This window comes from Onychomys torridus, chromosome 3 (genome assembly GCF_903995425.1).
Source record: "Onychomys torridus chromosome 3, mOncTor1.1, whole genome shotgun sequence".
NCBI classification, from domain to species: Eukaryota; Metazoa; Chordata; class Mammalia; order Rodentia; family Cricetidae; genus Onychomys; species Onychomys torridus.
In genome coordinates this window covers 14,748,842-14,769,623 of record NC_050445.1, presented here as the reverse complement: position 1 = coordinate 14,769,623, position 20,782 = coordinate 14,748,842, and the positions used below count along the sequence as shown (strand labels likewise).

At 42.8% G+C, this 20,782-nt stretch overlaps 1 protein-coding gene across 1 annotated transcript in view; it reads right to left on the bottom strand.

The window, feature by feature from the left end:
• Vopp1 (VOPP1 WW domain binding protein) overlaps positions 1 to 18,452 on the bottom strand; it is an 88,291-nt gene extending 69,839 nt beyond the window's left edge. Inside the window, exon 1 of the mRNA XM_036182234.1 lies at positions 18,218 to 18,452. Coding sequence (XP_036038127.1) covers positions 18,218 to 18,271 — 54 coding nt within the window. The 5' untranslated portion in view covers positions 18,272 to 18,452. The remainder of the gene's footprint in view (positions 1 to 18,217) is intronic.
• Between the last annotated feature and the right edge of the window lie 2,330 nt (positions 18,453 to 20,782).

Below are 20,782 nucleotides of genomic sequence, written 5' to 3'. Positions count from 1 at the left end.
TTGAGTTTTGATTCCACTGTTCTCACCTACCACCTACCTGCTCATAGCCAGTTTTAACCCAGCCCTGCCTCCAGAGTCTGAGGAATTAAAATAGACACTCCAGAGATACCACAGACACAGAATCTTGGCAGGCTAAGGCTGCCTCTCCCCGACAAAACAAGATAGCTGTGAGAGGCAGTGGGCTGGCTCCAGTGACCTCTGAGGCTTTCTAGGAGACAACATGGAAGGAAGTACCTAGCCTTCTTAGATTCATTTTCATGCATTTTTCAGGGAAACCTCATACTTCTCATGCAGCAGTCTTTAATTTAACCTTCTGCAAACCAATACATCTTCCCAACTTCCAGCAAATTACAGACTCTCACATGAATTTAAGAGATAGTAAGAAAACACATTTACAGAGACCTCTACATACACACAACTAAACACTCACAGGCTTTACTGGAAATTGAACTGGAAAGATGATCTCCAACTACCCATCTGTGCATGTGTTTTATTTATCCCATAGTAATTTTAAGATACAGAAACTTAACATAAAAATCTAGATATTCATTTCTTTCTGAAAAACCAAAGATGTACTGAAAATTTGCTACACCAGAGTGATGGCAAGTACCCCACATCCCCTGTCCCCAGAGCCACTCACTCTCTAGAAAACATAATGAGCTTGGCCTTCTACACAAAGAATCCATAATTACCATACAAAGTCCATAATTACCAGCATTTTTGCCATGACACATTAGAAGACAAAGGCAGCCAACACATATTTTAAGTTCTATAATCGGCACTTGAGGATAACGAAATCCTAGCACTTCTTATAGCCAACATAGCTGACAGTCCTGGAACTGGAGATGTTTCATTACCATCTATAAGTTTTTAGCGCTAGGGGGGCTACAGCGGGACTGGGTGCCTGGAGACATAGGTCCCTAGGAGCTGGAAGCCTATGAGGCATTGAAGTTTAAAGGATTTGACTCTGGGGTGAGTGAGGTACAGGTACTGCCCTAGCCTGTCTAGCAAGGGAATCATATGCAAGAGGTCTTGCAAAACAATGACTAGTCCTGGCACACAAAGGCCAGTATTCCAAGTCAACTCCAAATCATCTGAAGCTTTGACAAATGACACAGAGCTAGTTCATCATGACGACTCTCAATCATTAGAGATACCCAAGCTCATTAACCAAAGGTCAACTTACTACGCACAGACATGGGATAAAAATGGGAGCAAAAGTTCCAATCGTTCACCCCTCTCCCAGGGCAGGAAATCTAGAAAAGGCATCTACCCCAAGGTGACAGACAGACGCAGGGGTACACCCCCCTAACAATTCAAGACAGGGCAACCATGCACCTGGTGCACTGCATAGTGACCATGAACACAAAAGCAAAAGGAGGAAGTGTCTGCAAAGGAGAGTTTTTTTTTTTAGATCTATAGCCTTCACCCTCAACAGGCCATTCTAAATAGATACACACAGCCACATTATGAAATCTACTGCTTCTTCTTTATAGTCAATATAGAATGGGAACACCTAGGAAGGAACCTCCACTTGAAGTAAAGTCCCACATTAGCCTTTAGTTGCAGGTATTCCCAGTCTGGTCATGTTCGCTGCAGAGATGAATTGCATGACCAGGAAAACAGCCTATGCGCCATCCACATCCAGAGCATATTCACTCCCTGGACACAAACAGGGTTTCCACATGACCCAAGTCAGGGGGACTGGGAAGCCATGCCCTGGGCCCTACTTTCCAGAAAGAAAAAGGACACAGAAAATGCCTGTTTGTGGAAGAACACATATATTCCTCTACTACATAATAAGCATAAGAACTTCTGGAAGAAATCACTCCCTGATATAACACAACTCAGTCATAGAACCAAAGATACAAGACCGGCTCAAGAGAACCAGTCTCTGAAACTGCAGTTTCTTAATCTGTGAGTGGGATCACATTAATGAATGTGGGGTGAAATTTTCATTGCTGTGAAACTTTTCAGAATGTGTGATGACCAGAAATCAATTCAAAATTAGTTACATGAAGAATCCGAAGTGTTCCTAGGAGCGTTCTTCTGCAGGACATTACATGACTTCTTTGCAGCCTTACTTCTGAACATACAATATGCCCAGTTTATATAGTGCACACCCTCAAAATGCCAAGAGACAAAACCTGAAACACCTTATTCAAATTCGGCTGCATGGTATGTCATAACTGGCCACAGATTGAATGCATATATAGACATTTCTGTTCTTATAGAAACAACTGTACAGAAAGCAAAGATTTTAATTCACTGTCCTGTTGTTATTCCTCAGCATACAGACAAAGCTTTGGATTATAGTATGTTAGCATGCTCAATTTTTAAAATTATTCCTTGAGTTGCTATCTTAGTTACGTTTCTATTGCTAAGATAAGACACCATGACCAAGGCAACTTAGAGAAGATAGAGTTTATTTGGGGCTTACAGCTACAGAGGTTTAGTGTCCATGACCATCATGGCAGGGAGCAGGCAGCAGGCAGGCTGGCATGGTGCCAGAGCAGTCTTTCACAGTCTCAACACAGTTTAAAAGGCCAAAGTTGAAGTCTTTCCTGAGACTCAAGGCAATCTCTTAGTTGCAACCCCCTGTAAAATCAGAATCAAAAGCAAATTACATATTTCCAACATATGCAGAACACGGCACAGAACATTACCATTCCAAAAGAGAGGAATGGGATATCCTGAGGAAATACTGGACCAAAGCAAAACTGAAACTCAGCAGGGCCAACTCTAAATCCTATAGATCTGTGTATGATTCACATCAAAAGGCTTAGAAGGCCCTGCCCCTCCAGTTTTGCTGACTGCAGATACCTCTCTCTCTCTCTCTCTCTCTCTCTCTCTCTCTCTCTCTCTCTTTTGGCTAGTTCCACTCCAAGTGTGCAGCTCTTGGCAGATGTTTCAGGCTGTGGGATCTCCAATGTTATCCAGGCTTCTTTTTCAGATTCACACAATGGCATCTCAAGACCTCCATATGAGAACTTGACTTCCAAACACCCAGTCTCAATGGCTCTCCTCAAACAGAGACTGCACAACCCATTTACTCATAATTCCTTCATGACTCTCTAGAGCCAGAACCACTTGGCCAAGGTTACCAAGTTCAGCTGCCTGCTTAGGATGGAGTCTGGCCTCTTCCTTGAATTATATTTGCATAAGCTTTCTCTCACTGCTTTCCTTTGTTGTAGAGCAGAAAATCCCTTGGGGAGTTCCTTTTTTATAAACTGGAAGCTTTGCTGGGTGGGGTCTGACCCTCAGTGCACTATTCCCTTTATTCCATTTCACACCAGGCCTCTCATTATCTCTTTCGGCATAAGCACTGGCTCAAATAGTAAATTGTCTAGTACTATTTTTCGCTTCAAACTGTATAACTGTACTTCCTTTTTGCCCTGCTTGCTCTCTATCATTGTAGAGCACTGTAGGAGTGACAGCTAGTAACTACACAACAGAGTCAATATTAGGCTGTCTTGAAATCTCCTCTGCCAATTAAGTTAGTCCAAAACTTTTCAATTTAGCCTAATGCAGACTTTTAGGACAAGGGTAAAAAGCAGTCACATTATTTGTCAAGATATCACAAGGCTGATCTCCAGCCTAGTTGCTAATATTGTTCTCCTATGAAACCTCTTGAGCTATGCCTACAAAGTCCACACTGCTCTCAGCACTACTGTCTTCCAAGCTTCAATAAGGATGGCTTGTCAAACCCTGTTCACAGCATTCCACTGCTTTCCTAATCCCAGGTCCTAAAGTATTCCACATTCTTAACAACAACAACAGAATGGTCAGGGCCATCACAACACGACCCGACTCCTGGTACCAACTTCCGTCTTAGTCACTTTTCTGTTTCTATAATAAAACACTGTAACCAAGGAAACCTATAAAGGAAAGCCTTTACTTGGGGCTGAGAGTATGAGTCCATGATCATCATGGCAGGGAGCCTTGCAGGCAGGCAGAGATGCCACAGTAGCTGAGGTTACATCTTGATCCAAAAGTGTGAGTCAGAGAGTTAATTGGGATTGGTGTGGGCTTTTCAAACCTCAAAGGTTCCCAGTGACACATCTCCAACAAGGCCAGATCTCCTAATCCTTCTCAAACAATTCCACCTACTGAAATATTCAAACATATGAACCTCTGTGGGTTATTTTCATTCAAACCACTACAAGCAGAAACTTTTGGAGAAAATAGGTTTACCATATACATGGTAGAGGTGCAGCGTGGCTATACTAAAACCTGTGAAGTTGCATACATTAATTACGTGCAGCTTTCTGAACATCAAAAGAAGATGGATTTCTTTAATGTTAAATTTATAGAAATTAAGACAACTTTTCCATCTTTTTTTGATGTTTACTTTAAATGTTATCCAATGTCCCAATTGGTTAGAGCTATCTAGAACCTCAATTGAAAAAAATGTCTCCATCAGATTGCCTGCTGATATGTATGTGGGGCATTTTCTTGATTAATGACTGATGTGGGACAGTACCACCCATAGGCAGATCCTGAGGTATAGTAAGTGTGGTGTTTGAATGAGAACGGCCTCTAGAGGTTCATGTATTTGAATGCTTCGTCACAAGAGAATGGAACTGTTTAAGGATTAGAAGGATTAGGAGGTGTGGCTTTGTTGATGTAGGTGTGTCCTATTGGAGGAAGCATGTCTCTGGGGGTGGACTATGAGGTTTCAAAACCCTCATGCCAGGCCCAGTGGCTCTCTGACTGCTGCTTGAAAATAAGGATATAGTTATCAGATTCTGCTCTAGTACCAATGCTGCCTGCTGCCACTCTTCCCACCATGATGGTCATGGTCTAACCCTCCAAAACTATAAAGAAACCCCCAATTAAATACTTTCCCTTGGTCATGGCATTTCTTCACAGTCCACAGCTTCTGCTTTAGTTCCTGCCTCCAGGTTTCTGCCTTGAGTTCCTGTCTTGACTTTCCTACGTGATGGAAATGTAAATGAAATAAAACCCCCACCCCACAAGTTGCTTTTGACTTCAGTCTTTATCACAACAATAGAAACCCTAACTAGACATCCAGAGAGATAAATGAATGGTCATGTAATGTATATGTTTCACAGTTGCTAAGATTTTCAAGCATAAATACATATTTGTTACAATAAAATTCTTTAGGAAAGTAGAAGCTCAAAGATTTGAGAAAATTATATTTTCAACTGGTATAAAAGGTCTTTAAGTATTTTCAAGGGAATAATAATCAGTATCAAATTATGAATGGTAGTTAGATTCTACTAAGTATATTTGATGATTAATGCTATAATTTACTTCATACTTTTAAAATACATGAGAAATCAAATCCATTACAATTCTTTAAAACCAATAATAAAAAGTTGCATGTTCATCTCCAGCCAGACCAATGACTCATGGCAATGAACACTTGCATTTGTAAGACAAATGGATTAAGGGTAAACTGTTCCACTCAACGGGGCCATACTACAGCTTCCACAACAAGATTCTTCTCCCTCTCCCCCCACCCACCTCTTGACTTTTGGTTTTGCTTTTAAATTTGGTTTTGTTTGAGGGAGGCATTGGCCAGGGGGCGGGGAGATAAGTTAGATCAGAATGCATGATGTGAAATCCACAAAGAATAAATAAAAGTTTTAAAAAATGATATGAAAGTAATACAGATTTTGGAAAATTCTTAGGGGAATATAAAAAGTGCTGATAACCTCTATGTCAAGGAAAGGGGTTCCAGAGGAAAAGGAAAGACAGGGAGAAAGAGAATAGGAGGAAAAGAGAATTTAAAAAAGGAAAAGAAGGGAAGAAGTAAAAGTGTTTTAGTTGATCTTGAGAGCAACAGACAAGAACCAAGGCTTCAGGATTTTATTTAGAGGAGGTCTACAGGGGCTTTAGAAAAGTGCCCTAGGACACAGAAACTGTGGTAGTTTGAATGAGAATGGTCCACATAAGCTCATATATTTGAATGCTTAGTCACCAGGGAGTGGAACTGTCTGAAAGGAATAAAAAGAAGTGTGGCCTTGTTGGAGTAGGTGTGGCCCTGTTAGAGAAAGCCTGTCACTGGGAGGGTGGGATTTGAGGTTTCAAAAGCTGTGTCAGGCCCAGCCTCTGTCTCTGTCTCTGTGCCCCTGTCTCTGTCTCTCTCTCTTGCTCCCCTTTCTCTCTCTCTGTCTCTCTCTCTCCCACCCACCCCCACTCTCGCTCTCTCTCTGTCTCTCTTTCTTGCTCCCCTTTCTCTCTCTCTGTCTCTGTCTCTCTCTCTGTCTCTCTCTCCCCCCCCCCCTCTCTCTGTCTCTCTCTCTTGCTCCCCTTTCTCTCTCTCTGTCTCCCCCCCCCTCTGTCTCTCTCTCTGCCTGCTGATTAATTCTTGGCATTCAGAAACTATGAAGCATCTTGAAAAGGAGGCTCCCACAAAACCCTGATACTTGGTGAAATGAAAAAGCAACTGCTTGTTGAGGTTAAGCAGAGGGCTCAGGGAAGACAAGGAGGTAATGGGTATTCACATACTTGGACACATAAAATCCATGGAAGCAGAACTGTGCACTTAAAAGATTTTTTTTTTTTTTAAATAAGAAAACTGTGTCCCCAGACTACAGCAAAGAGATGTTATTTTATAAATGAGATTTAAAATTGATTAGTTACTTGCTTGGAGCACGGGAGATATCTGGGTAGTAGTTAAGTCTCATGTTTGGATGGCACAGTGACTATATGACACGTACTCTTGGCTCTTCATGGAATAGCTGGGAATCTTTGAATAAATTATAGATTTAAACTCTCCTTCTCTCACTGACTTAGTTGATTCATCTGTAAAAGAGAAATGTCTTAACACTGACAGAGCTCTCTGGAAAATTCCCATATGGAATTTAACTGGTTCCACAGGTGGATTAAGAGATTCTGAATAGGAGCCAAAGATGGCTCTGTTAAGAACATACTGTTCTTGTAACGTACCAGAGTTTGGCTAGCATCCACTTGGGTGGATTACGATTGCTTTTAACTCCGGCTCCAGGGGATCTACTGTTTTCATGTGATTCCCCCTATAAGCAAATAATTTTAAAAAAAAAAATTTTTTTTTAATCAGATGATGACTATTACAGCAATTCCCAAACAAGGTTGCTAAGTCCTGGTCCCTACCAAGATCAGCTGTCTACCTACATGAAAGAGCTCCAGTTAATCCTTTATTTAAAAGTTGTGCTTCTGGTCAGTTGTCCATGCCCCCAAAAATAACTCCACATACGTGCTCATGCAAGCAGCCCTAGTTAAAATCAGTGGGTGACAAAATACAATAAAAACACAAAAAACCCAAAGCAACATGTAAATAGAAGGGGACCTACTGGGAAGAAGGGGTTCAAAAAGTCCTTGCTTGGAGTTATAGTATATCAGTACAGATTAAGATACCAGGTTTCATCTTTCTATGATGATGGAAAGGACTGTCATTCCTGGCTCTTACTTTCTGACCTGGGTAAACCAATAAGACAAAGTAGCCATCTCTCTGCCTGGGATGCCAAGGTAGGGTCAAACAGAAAACATCAGCTGTTCAGGTGGCATGCTAGCTGTCAATTACCTGAGAGTAGAGGTGACTCTTATCCCTTAGCTGGCCACTGTCTTGGTCACTTGTTGTTTTATACGTTTCATCATCAACAAAAGAGTCAAAATAGGTATTTGTGAGACCATAAGACTGAGTAGGTATTTGTGAGACCATAAGACTGAGTTTTGATGAGACGCCTTTCTAGATGGTTCTGGTTCCTGGTTCTTCTTTCCATGTGAACAGAAAAGCTTGATATCGAGTCCCTCTTCGTCACTGCTCTATGCTGTGAAGAGATACCATGACCAAAACATTGCTCTCATAAAGAAAGCATTTAATGGGGGGAGGGGTGCTTACAGTTTCAGAGGTTAGTCCATTATGGTGGGGAGCATGGTGGCATGTAGGCAGGTGTTAGAGCAGTAGTTGAGAGCTGTACTAAACTTGAAGTCTGACTTAATACAAAAAGGCTATTCTGTCCTCCACGTAAAATTGCAAATATCTCAGACTCTACTCTGCTCAATACTTTTATCAGTCAGTTGGATAACACTAATAGTATATTAACCAAAGCTATCAATGATACAAAATAGTAATAATAATAACAGATTAAAAACTATATTACACAGCTAGATTTTGATTGGTCTAAAAAGACAAATAATTTTGAAATAGAACCAATTTATATACTCAATGTAACACACAGCTCCTTGACCACTGTATTCAGTAACACATGGTGAAAAGAGTGTAGTTGCATCACAACTCGGTGAGGGCCTTCTTTGTTTCAGAAGTTGAGGCAAAAGGCAAGATCACAAACTAATACGATCTTAATAGCATAAGGACAAGAAGGGGAAACCATGCTATGACAATGTCAGTCACGTCACACTTAGAGAAAGAAGTGTCCTTACTATTCATATAAGTATCCACGGGGAAGAATTAGGAACCAAATATACACACCAGTGAACTTTTTTTTTCCCTGAAAGAGCCCACTTCTCACTAACACTTAGCTCTATAATCAAACAGGGTCTCAGCAGAGCATAAAAGAAATGAAAAACAAAGTAACCTTACAGATCGTGTATGATGCAAGACGACATTGTAGTTAATGAAGAGACAAAAACAATTTGGCAGTTAAGTTCTGCAATGGTCTAACAGGTACATTAGGAGAATTATATTTAAATAAAGACTAATGCTGGGAGGTGGTGGTACCCACCTTTAATCCCAGCACTGAGAAGTCAGAGGCAGGTGGATCTCCGTGAGTTCGAGGCCAGCCTGGTCTACAGAGCAAGTTCCAGGATAGCTAGGGCAACACAGAGAAATCCTGTCTTAAAAAAGACTAAGGGGTTTGGGGATTTAGCTCAGCGGTAGAGCGCTTACCTAGCAAGCACAAGGCCCTGGGTTCGATCCTCAGCTCAAAAAGAAAGAAAGGAAGGAAGGAAGGAAGGAAGGAAGGAAGGAAGGAAGGAAGGAAGGAAGGAAGGAAGGAAGGAGACTAAGGAAGTTGAAAGGGAAATGGAGCTGGTGACTAGGTCAAATAACTAGAGAGAGGATGGGTGGCCCTCGGTATAAACTGATATGTCTAAGTTCAACAAATGCTTCAGATTTTCACGCACATTGCACAGGCACCCACTCCCTCTTCTGAGCCTGATCACTTACCTTCCTCCTGCCATTTGTCATCACTTACCCATTTATTCATTCGGATATTTACTACGTTTCTATTAGTGCCAAGTACTACAGATATGTATATAGTTGGTGGCACTAAGAATAGACCCTCCAGGCTGTGCATATGCAACACTAACATTCTACCACTGACCTACATCCCCAGTCTCCGAGGATATTTCAGTTAATAAACAGTATTAAAACATTTCTACTTACATAGTAGAAGATAAATTCCATCGTATTTTGAAGCTGATATGTACCTGGCAGGAAGGGGATTAATGGGGAAGACAAATATAGCCAGGAAGGTAACTGGGAAGGAAGTTATTTGGGTGGTCAAGACAGCTATGTCAAGAAGACATGTGAGATGCTTCACAAAGAGAATACATTAGAAGTAAGTGCTAGGAGTTACATGCACCGTGTACCTAATGAAGTGGCCAGCCACAACTATAACCCTATCCTTGCTGTGTATGCCACCGTCATGCCCACTCCAGTTAGCCTTCACCGTCTGCACAAGCTAAAGGAAAATAGAGGCCATGTAGAGCCCCATCTCTGGACAGTGCTCCTGACTCCCCAGACATCTGGCCACAGCCATTCCCCACTTCAGAGCAATGCCTCTGCTATAATGTGTCACTGGCTCATCTGTTTTTGCCTTTCCTCTCTCACCTGTAGCCACCCAGCCCTTCCTGGAGCTTCCAGGGATAAACCTGAACCAACTGAATTGTTGCTCGGATTTTAAATGTTCTTTGAAGTAAGACACTTGAAAGGTTTATTTCAGAAAACTCACAGGTTGGAATGCCAGGACATATTTGACAAACAACAAAAATCCCTTACTCTGAAATAATGAAGTTCTAATTTTGAGATTCCTGAGTATCAAAATACATAGAAGCACGGAAAACACTTACTAACCCTCTTATTTTCCTAATTTCAAAAGGCCACATGCACTTCCTCATCCTCTCTAGTCCAGGGATAGCCACCCTTACTTCCCAGCCAAGAACAGCTGTTCTTTTGGAGAACAGCCTTGAAGCAAAAGGCAGCACCATTTATTGCACAGCTTTGGTGCCAGGGACAGATCAGGAAGAGTCTAAGGCGGGCCCCACCTATGAAATGAGTTCATGCCCCTGTGAACAAACATAGATGAACTTACAGACTTGCACTGGTGACTCATATTAAATAATATTTGAGGGGAGTGGAGATGTATAGCTCAGAGGTATAGCACTTGCCTGGCATACACAAGGGCATGCCCAACACAGCCAAGATATTTGTAAAAATTAATATGTACATAAGTAAAACTTTAAAGTATACATTTCAGGAAAGATAGAGCCCTTCTAACAAAGACTAAACATATTTCAAAAGTGTTACCAAGTTAACTCCTAGAAAGAGACTGCTGTCTTGTAGAATATCATTTTAAGGTGTGTTACATTTGTTTATGCTGTGGAACATTTGTTTAATGATGTAAAGATGTGTTGCATTCTTTTATGTTGCATTTGTGTTACTTTGCCTGTCTGAAACACCTGACTGGTCTAATAAAGAGCTGAATGGCCAACAGCTTGGCAGAAGAGGACAGGCAGGGCTGGCAGGCAGGGAGGATAAACGGGAGGAGAAGTCTGGGAGAGGATTTAGGAGCAAGAAAAGGGGGAGGGAGAAAAGATGGGGCCAGACACAAAATAAAAAAGAAATGATATACGGAAACAGAGAAAGGTAAAAGCCCAGAGGCAAAAGGTAAATAGGATAAGTTAAGAAAAGCTGGCTAGCAACAAGCCAAGCTAAGGCCCAGCACTAATAAGTATTAGTAAGTCTCCATGTGTATTTATTTGGGAGCTGCATGATGCCCCGCCCCCCAAGCAAAGAGTAAAAACCAACCAACTACATTTTGGTGTACCAACGTGAGGGTCAAATTTTCAAAGGGCTTGAGAAAGCTTGGGAAAAAAAAAAAAGAATATGACTCCTTTAAGAAGTTCTGCCGTACAGAAACAGCCTTGTTCATGCTAAATAGAAACAAAAAACGGAGTAAAAACACCTGCCATAGTGCAGGGCACTGGCATTCCATTGCTGGGGTGGGGGTGGGGAATGAATGCAGTTCCTAGTCAAATATATCTCTGACCCAGCCTCAAGATTTAGGCTTGGCAAACACCAGGCAGAGCTCCAGGAGTCCAGTCAAAGAGAGAGAAAAGGGATTCTATGAGCAAGTGCATCAGGATCATGATGGGGAAACATGCAGAGACAACCAAACCAAACTAGAGGGAATTCATGAAAGTTGGATCAATGGCTGTGAAGCCTACATGGGACTGGACTAGACCCTCTGCATGGTGAGACAACTGTGTAGCTTGATCTGCTTGGGGGAGGAGGGAGGCTGGCAGAAGGATCAGAATCCATCCCTGGTACATGAGCTGGCTTTTTGGAGCCCACTACCTATGGTGGGACTCCTTGCACAGCCTTGAGGCAGGGGGAGGGGTTTGGATTTGCCTCTGCTGGATGTGCCTTCCCATGGGAGGCCTTGCCTTCTTGTGGAGTGGGTTGGAGGGGGAGGCTAGGGTGCAGGAGGAGGGAAGAGGGGAATCTTTGATTGGTGTGTAAAATGAATGAAAAAAAATTCTTAAAAAAAAAAAAAGATTTAGGCTTGGTTCACAAACTGAGCAGTGGGCAGAGCCTGCTGATAGAGCTGCTCGGAGGACCCAGCTGTAGCTTAGCAGTTTAAAGTTTACTTGCAGGGTCAAAAAAAAAGATTACGAGATACACAGTAAATACAGACGGAAAGAACCATGTAGACAGATTCCAGTGTGTTAAGAAGCTTAAGAAAGAAAGAATGAGTATAGACAGTCATAGAAAGAAATAAATAGTTTTAAAATAATAAAGTCTTTCAAGAGAGAAGTAAAATAATAAAAAAATAAGCCATATAGACACACAGGGATTCTGGATCCTATATAGTATTATGCTGATTTTGATTTTTTTTTTTCCTTTTTGGTTTTTCGAGACAGGGTTTCTCTGTAGCTTTGGAGCCTGTCCTGGACTAGCTCTGTAGATCAGGCTGGCCTCGAACTCACAGAGATCCACCTGCCTCTGCCTCCCGAGTACTGGGATCACAGGCGTGTGTCATCACCACCCGGCAATTTTGAATTTTTTGAATACTGATAAGCAAACAACTGCTGGTAGACATGGGCTTGTGAATAGGACTGCAAAACTGAACCAACCTAGATACCTTAAAGCTATCTTAACTTTTAAAAAGAAGTAAAAAAAAAATGTATTTTTCAAGTGGAAATAAAAATGCTTTAGGGAAGAGGTTTTGTTTTTGTTTCCACAGGAAACGAGAGGTTATGGATTCATTCCAGGTTAATATGGATCAGGTTTGATCAGGGAAGACCTCGTGAAACTTGACAGGTGATATCTATCAAAAAAGGGTTATAGCTGGTCTTCTCAGGACTTGGCCATTATCTCTAATTTTCTCAGAGACCCCTAAAGATGCTTTCACCCACAGACAATAGGAAGTAGTTTAGAGAAAATGATGTCCACTTTCCCAAGAGTTGGGTTGTGGGATGCTTTTGGTTATTTCGTGGGATATGGATGTTTGTTATAATTTCAGGGAATATAGAACAAAAAGACAACTATTAACTTCAGATATTTTTGCATGGGCATAGATTTTGGAATAGTAATACAAACTTAGTTATTTTTTGTTATACTGTACGTATGTTTCTACTCTTGTTTGGGGTATTGTGCTTACACAGCTCATTTACAAATGCAGTATATAAATAAGAAATGAGGTTAGTAATCTATAATAAGCAAACTTGTAGTCACAGTAGGTATGTTTTCAAGGTTAAACAGGTGTATTTTAGATAGATAAAACACTTCAAAGACCTATAGAACATGACATTTAAAATGTTTTGTCAACATAAGCTTCTTCATGACAATGAGAGACACTGTTCCTGGCAGTACCAATTTACTTCATAAAAGGATGATGGGCATCAAAGAAACTCCATAGGAGTTTGCTTTCATTGTAGCAAGATTAGCCATTTGGGCAAGAAACTGCTTTTCCCTTGACAGCTTTATTGTGTGCTGTGTCGAATGGACATGCACGGCTCACAGGAAAGTGACTAGTGAACTTTGCCAAAACAAGGCAGGACAGTCCTTCAAGATTCCTACTTCACAGAAGAGTCTGCCAGACATTCTGCAGGACACAGAGGAAAGCAAGTGATGAACTTTGCCAATATAAGGCAGGACAGTCCTTCAAATTTCCTGCTTCACTGAAAAGTCCACCAGATACTCTAGGCCTGTAGGCTGAAGATAGATGCCTCAACATTGCAGAGGAACTTTGGGTAACTGTCCAATCAGATGTCTCTGTTGTTAGGTAATATTAATTCCTTCTGGGGTCTTTAATGGAGTTAAAGACTAAATAATTAGAGTTTCAGTTTTTCTTTAGTTATGATAGAAAGTAAATTAAATATAAAACTTTGGAGTCACTAGGACTAGATAGACAATGGAGTGTTTTCTCGGAATTTGCTAAATACAAATGAACTGAATATTGTAAATGTAATTCTTACTTGGTAATTGTTTTTGTTGTATATAGTTTTACTATGTTAAAGTTATAACCTTTCATTTTTACTTAGACAAAAAGGGTGAAATGCTGTGGAATATGTGAAGATATGTTGCATTTGTTTAGGCTGTGAAACATTTGTTTAATGATGCAAAGATGTGTTACATTCTTTTATGTTGCATTTGTTTAACTCTGTGAAGCTGTGTTATTTTGCCTGTATAAAAAACACCTGGCTGGTCTAATAAAGAGCTGAATGGCCAACAGCTTGACAGGAAAGGATAGGTGGGGCTGGCAGACAGAGAGAATAAATGGGAGGTGAAATATGGGAGAAGATCAAGGAGAAAGCAAAGAAGGAGAGGAGGACGCTAGGGGACAGCCACCCAGCCACACAACCAGCCAAGAGTAAGAGTGAAGTAAGATATACACAAAAGGTAGATGGGATGACTTTAAAAAAGCTGGCTACCAACAAGCCAAGCAAGGCCTGGTATTTATAAGTAATAATAAGCCTCCATGTGTGTTTATTTGGGAGTCTTAGGAGCTGGATGGCAGGGTCCCCAAAGAGCGAAAAACAATAACTACAGTGCTGTAAAACAATGTGCTATGAGGAAAAGTCCCGGGAAAGTCTCCACACGTGGGGGTGTCTAACTACTCCTGTTTCAAACAAGGTGCAATGAGCTTTTTAGTTTGTTCCTGCAATTTACTGTGGCCCAGTGAAGGCTACTAGGAATAATCCTACCAGCATTGACAAGGAGCTCTTGTGAGCCAGCCAGCAAAACTGAAGTAGCAAACCTTAGAATCTGAGGGCTCACAAGGGGCTTTTAGAGTCTCCCACTTGTGGGAACCAGTCTGTGACCAACCTACAGAGGACGCTACATTTCTGACTGTACTTAACCTTGTATTTACCCAGGTGGTAGACTGTGACTGGAAGGTGTGAGGAATAGAAGACAAGGGCTCCCACTAGCTGATCATATAATTCATAGGAAACTAAATTGGGGAGAAGGATGGTTCCAGGAAATGAGCTTCAAGATGCCTCCATGGGGTAGGAAGATGTCAGCTGCCTCTTCCTGTTGAAATCCTGACCTAGGTGTCTGGTTGAACAGCCAGGATTCCTGGGATGTTCATGCTGATGTCTGGTATCCAGTACACATCCAACTTCCCTCTCTGAAATGTCACATTTAAGTGCTAAATTAGATTATCCCTCTAAGGAGAACTGACTTAAGTTTCTGGAGGAGTTTTGCTGGTTTGCCTGCATGTTGGAATGCACACCTCTGCAAATCTCTCAGGGATAATGCAAGGCATATATATTCAGTCCATGTTCCCATGTAAATAGACCTTGGGGAAGAACATCATGGTAGAGGAACAAAAGAACCAAGTACCTGAATTTATATCTCAACCCCTTTACTTAACAACAGTGAAACGTGGGACCATTTATACAGTAGCTCCCACTTGAAAATAACCATGGGCATGAGGATAATTGCCAGGATGAATCATGAATTAGCATTAGTAAAGTGCTCAGAGCAGGGATCGGTGATAGAGTAAGTTATTCTATGAACATTCACTAAACAAAAATACGAATTTCTCCATCCAAGTAAATTTCTATAAAAGGATGTCAGGGTGGGATGGGAAAGCCCTCTTCAAACTGTTAAGATTCTTTCTATATTCAATAATATCTCACTAATAAAACTAATTTTAACAGCATTCATTGACAAAAGGTTGCCAGAGGGCAGAAATGAGATGTCCACTGCCACAAAACACATTCAAAGCGAACTACAAAACAAATGTACATGTTGGAACTATCTCAAGCAGCACACAGAAACCAAAACAAGTATCCCGAGAGTCAGTCAACAGTCAGAAACTGGAGCCTCAGAAGGGACCCTCTGCCTTCTCACACACTCTATAATGATAATTGCACAGTTAAGGACATCAAAAGCACCTAAAGTATGCAAATAAAATAGTTAAAGCAGACAGTTTAAGATGGAAAAGCTCAGACTAAACTCTCACATTAAACTTGCATGTGATAAATTGTTAAGAAATCGTAATTCCTCGGAAGTACACCTCCCTACCAGAAATCAGGCACTGAGGATCACCATCATGTATAAGTGGGTTATCTAGAAAGGCTACCAGCAGCCAGACAGTGTACCTTGTGAAAGCAAAAGAGCTCTGCCTTTGGGGTCTTTCCAACCCTTCAAAGAAGTTTTAAATTCCCTATTAAGATAAAAACTTCCATCCAGACCTGATGACCCATCCCTGTAATAACAGCACTTGGGGAGCTGAGGCCTGAGCTGCGTAGGACGACCCTGTCTTTAAAAACAAACATGGACTATGGCTGGATAGAGTACTTGTCTAACATGTTTAAGGAGCCCAAGGTTCAATCTCCAGCAGCTAAGAAAAAAATAAGCAAAATTAAATGAACAGGAATGCAACTTGAAGGTAGAGTGCCCTATTTGACCACCATGTTCAGGGTCCTGAGGTCCTGGGTTCCATTCTCAGCACTTGAAAAAAGTTCCTATGCAACAAAACTGCTTATCGGATAGAACAAAACCTTCTACACTGAAGAATTGGGCGTTAGACAGATTCCCCAGGAGACAGGTAGACAGACAGACAGACAGACCGGGAAAAGAGGTTCTAGGTGGATTAATACACTTTTCACTTGAATGTTTGCGACAACCGACTTCCTGCTCCTTCTTCCTCACCAAGACTAGTGGGCTTTTTCCATCCAGAAAGTGTTCAGTGGGCTTTCAAATCTCCCACAATGGGGGGGAGGGGGCTCCTACAGTAGGAACCAATCAGCTTCCCTTTCTTTGTCTGAGTTACCCAATCTCCTGCACTAGCCCAAACCAGCCAATAAAGAGAGAAAATGGGAACTCAACCCATCCCCAATTTAGCTCTGCCTGGCAAACTCTGATTTTCAGGACTGGTTCCCCTCTCCACTGGGAGACTCGTTTTGTGTTCATCCCCTGCCTTCCAACCTACCTTCCTTCCTCTCTGTCTGTCTCTGTCTGTCTGTCTGTCTCTCTCTCCTCTCTCTCTTCCTTACCCCGCCCTACATGTGTTTCTGCTTGCAATAAAACTTGGCTGAGTGCTGAGACCTTGTTTTTCACTGCCTTCTTATTCTTTAAATCAGCAGGGGAAAAGACTATTCCTGCAGTTCTAGACAACACTTCCATAAGTGGTAGATGAAAACGTTGAAAATAAAAACTGATGACAAGCAACAACCACAGATTATCCATCATAGCTGAAGTCACTTCTGGTTCTCCCCCCCCCCCCAAAAGCTAATACAGTTGACTCCTTTTGGTGGATTTTTTTCACTTCCACCCTTGAATATGAAGCCCTTGACTGTTGGCATGCCTAGCAGTCGTCTCCTGTTCATTTCCTCAATAAACATCACCGGAATACAAAAAGACAAAAAAGAAAATAATAAAAGCAAACAGCAAGGACACACACACACACACACACACACACACACACACACACACACAAGGCTAGGAAGGGCACAGGAGTGGCACAAACAGAAACCAGAGAATGCTAGATAATCTTATCAAATACTGTTAACACACACACACACACACACACACACACACACACACACACACAAATCGGATTACAAAAATTGGCAGAGATGTGTTAAGGTAAACGCATGGCTATTTTTGTAACCAGTGGTCTCTGGTTCGCTTTCCCACAGTAGTCAATGTTGAATCACCACTCAGAGGGGTTTGTTTCTAAGATTTTTAAAATCTGAGCAAGTGGGAAGAAAGTGAGAGGTGGCACTTCTCAAAAAAACATTAAATGCCCGATAGAAGACATTTCGAAGAAAAGCAAGTAGTCTTTGCTCCGTTTTGGAACTTGGAGCAAGGAGAAACTGTTCCAGTCACCTTCCTTTCTAAAGAACTAAGACTTTCCCTCCAGCGTCTCCGAGAAAAGCAGTAGGTCCTTCCAGCACAGCTGAATCCCCAACCAAGGGCGTTTTACAGGTCCGGAAGGCAGGACCGCGACAGTTCAGGGGATTATCATTACCCACTTACCCTGACTTTATTAATGCAAAATTCTTTCAAAATAGTGAAGCTGTGGGAGAGTGAACAAACCCCCCAAGCCCAATTCAGATCTTACACACCACAAGTCCACTATTTTGCCTTTGAATGAACCCGCTGGAGCAGGAAGGGTGTCTGGCGTCACAGGATGTCGCGGTTCCACAGCCCGCGGTCGCCGTCTCACCCGGGCTGTGCTTCCCCCCACCACCAAGTTCCCGCGGCTTCCCCCCACTCAAGCTCCCCGTGGAATTTCCTCCTCGCCTCTAAAGGCCAACACTTCATTTCCCAAAGCAGAAACGGTCCCTCTCCCTCCTACTAGCTGCGGGTGGCGCCGCCCCAGGCCCTGTGCAGCGGGGAGAGCGTGTGGACACGCACAAAGGTCCCTCCCTAAGCCAACCAAGCAGCGGCAGGGCTGGGGGTCCCCGCCCCAGGCCCCTCCGCCACCCCGCACCGCAGCTCCGCGAGCTCGACGACTGCCCTTCCCGCGTCCCCACTCCAGGAGGCGGGGGCAACCGGCGGCCCTACCTCCACCAGCAGCCCGAGCAGCAGCGCCGCCACCCCGCCGAGCCGGCGGCTCATGGCTCCCGCGAGACCCGTCCGAAGGCCGGCTGCACGGCGGCCTCAGGGCCGGTCCACACCCCGGGACCGGTGTGCGGACTCCGGGGACACCGGCCGACGCCGGCACAAGGACGCGCCGCAAGCCGGCGGAGCTGGAGGACGTGCCGGGCCGGGCCGCCCTCGCCGCGCGCCCCCGACCCACCGCACGGGCGCGCGCTCGCGGGCTCGGAGCCGGCAAGGTCTGGAGAGCGCGCTGCGGGACGCGGAGACTGCTCGGCTAGGGGGCGAAGACTGCCAGGTGTCTCCTCTCCCGGAGGAGACCATCTCGTCTCACCTCGACAGTTCTGGGAAGGTTTTTAAAGGACGCGGTGTTGGGGGGGATGGATACGGATGAGCCCGTCGCTGGGTCCTTCCTGAAGTTTCTGCCCTCCTGAGACATTCTCACTGTGGTTTCTACAGATGAGGTGGGAGGCTCATGCCGCCTCAGCGTTATGGAAAGGACAGATAAACTGTAAGGAAAGGACAGCTGACTGCCAAAGGTTGATTGATGTAGGGGTTTGCCAACATCTTTCTGTCTGGCTCTGCTAGGACCCCACCTTTGCATCCCACAATGTAGCTTTGAAGTACATATACCCTTTAACCATAGAGAATTGCTGCTGACAGACACTTGCTCGCAGACACTGTCTTTTGTTTTTCCACAAGGCTCAGTTGCCACCTAATTCAAGAAATTACAGAAGCACCGGTTGAACTTGTAAGATGTATCAGACCTAAGCTGATACATCCATAGAGGCGGACAACTGTGATACAGGGTGCTGAGTGCACAGATCAGGAAAATAGAGTCCTTAGGTCCAGAGAGATCCTTCAGCAGGTAAAAATGCTTGTCAGGAAAGCCCGAGGAAGAGAATTCAACCCTGGAATTCTAAGACAGGGAAAATCAACTCATTTTACCTCCACATGAGCACATGGCATATGTGTGTACCTTCTCACAAACACGTCACACGCACACACATACACTCACAATAATGAATTAAATTAAATATTTTTTTAATAACTAGAGTTAGTTAAATGACAGAACCACCTCCAACAGGTCATGGAAGACGTTTACCAAGCTAGATCTTTCATGAGGCAAATCTAAAATGTTTTGCCAACTTTTAGGACATGACTTATTTGGTTAAGATAGAGCATGCGGCATGAAACTACACTTGTTAACACCTGGCAGGTTAAGCTGGGGGGAAATGCCCTCATGGTTACCCCAATTCCCATGTTCCAGCACAGTGATAGTTGCATGAAGTTTTATAGTAACAAAATAAAGAAGGACAGAAATTAAGACTTTTGGTTTAATTAAATGGGTAGGTGACAATGAAGCAGGGAAGTCTGATTTGGCCGTGATGGTATTCTTAGCTTCCTGCTCACTACAAGTAGTTTCTTTTGGGGAACTTTTGTGTGCACACAGGACTGACTCAAAGCCTGCAAAGAATTATTAGACTGGTAACTTTGCCTTCATTACAAATCTTTTTTTTTTAATTAACTTTTTAATTGTTAAAAAGAATTTCATGTGTGAATACTCTATATTTACAATTCTACTCCTCCATTTCTCCTCCCCAATTCCTCCTTTACCCTCCCACTTCCTCACAAATATATGACCTCTGTAGATGGACTTCTTTTCTCCCAACATCCCCAAATAATGATATGAGACTTCTTATTAATTATGAAAGCTTGGCTTCTAGCTTAGGTGCTGGAGATGTCTTTCTGTATGTTGTGAATATGTTGCTCTTATTGATTGATAAATAAATAAAATGCTGATGGGCCAGTAGCCAGGTAGGAAGTATAGTATAGGCAAGGTAAGGAGAGAGAAGAATTCTGGGAAGTGGAAGGCTGAGTCAGGAGACTCTGCCAGCCGCCGCCGCTGCCATAAGAAGTAAGATGTAAAGTTACGGGTAACCACGAGCCACATGGCAAGATATAGATTTATAGAAATGAGTTAATTTAAGATATAAGAAATAGATCACAAGAAGCCTGCTATGGCCATGCAGTTTATAAGTAATATAAGTCTCTGTGTGTTTAATTGGGTCTGAGAGGCTGCAGGCCTGAGCAGGAATGGAGAAAACTCCAGCTACACTTAGGCTTGTCTCAACTAGCTCTCACAACTTAAATTAACTCATTTATATCAATCTGTGTTCTGTCACATGGTGTTATCTCTCTTTCATCATGCACCTCCTGTTTCCTGTCTGGCAACAGTGCCCTTCTCCTTCCCAGAGTCCTCTCTGTCCCCAGAAGTCCTGCCTAACCTCTTTCTAGCGACTGGCCATTCAGCTTGTATTGCTCCAGTCACAGCAATACATTTTCACACAGTGTGTAAATATCCCACAACAGACCTCTTCTTCAATTCTCATTGTTACATTTATACACACACTCTTATTATATAACATACTGAGGAGTGCACTTAGTGTTGTTCACATGAACATGTTCAGGGCTGACCACTTGAGACTGGATAACCTAAAAGGGGACCCGTTCCTGGAGAAAACTTAGTCT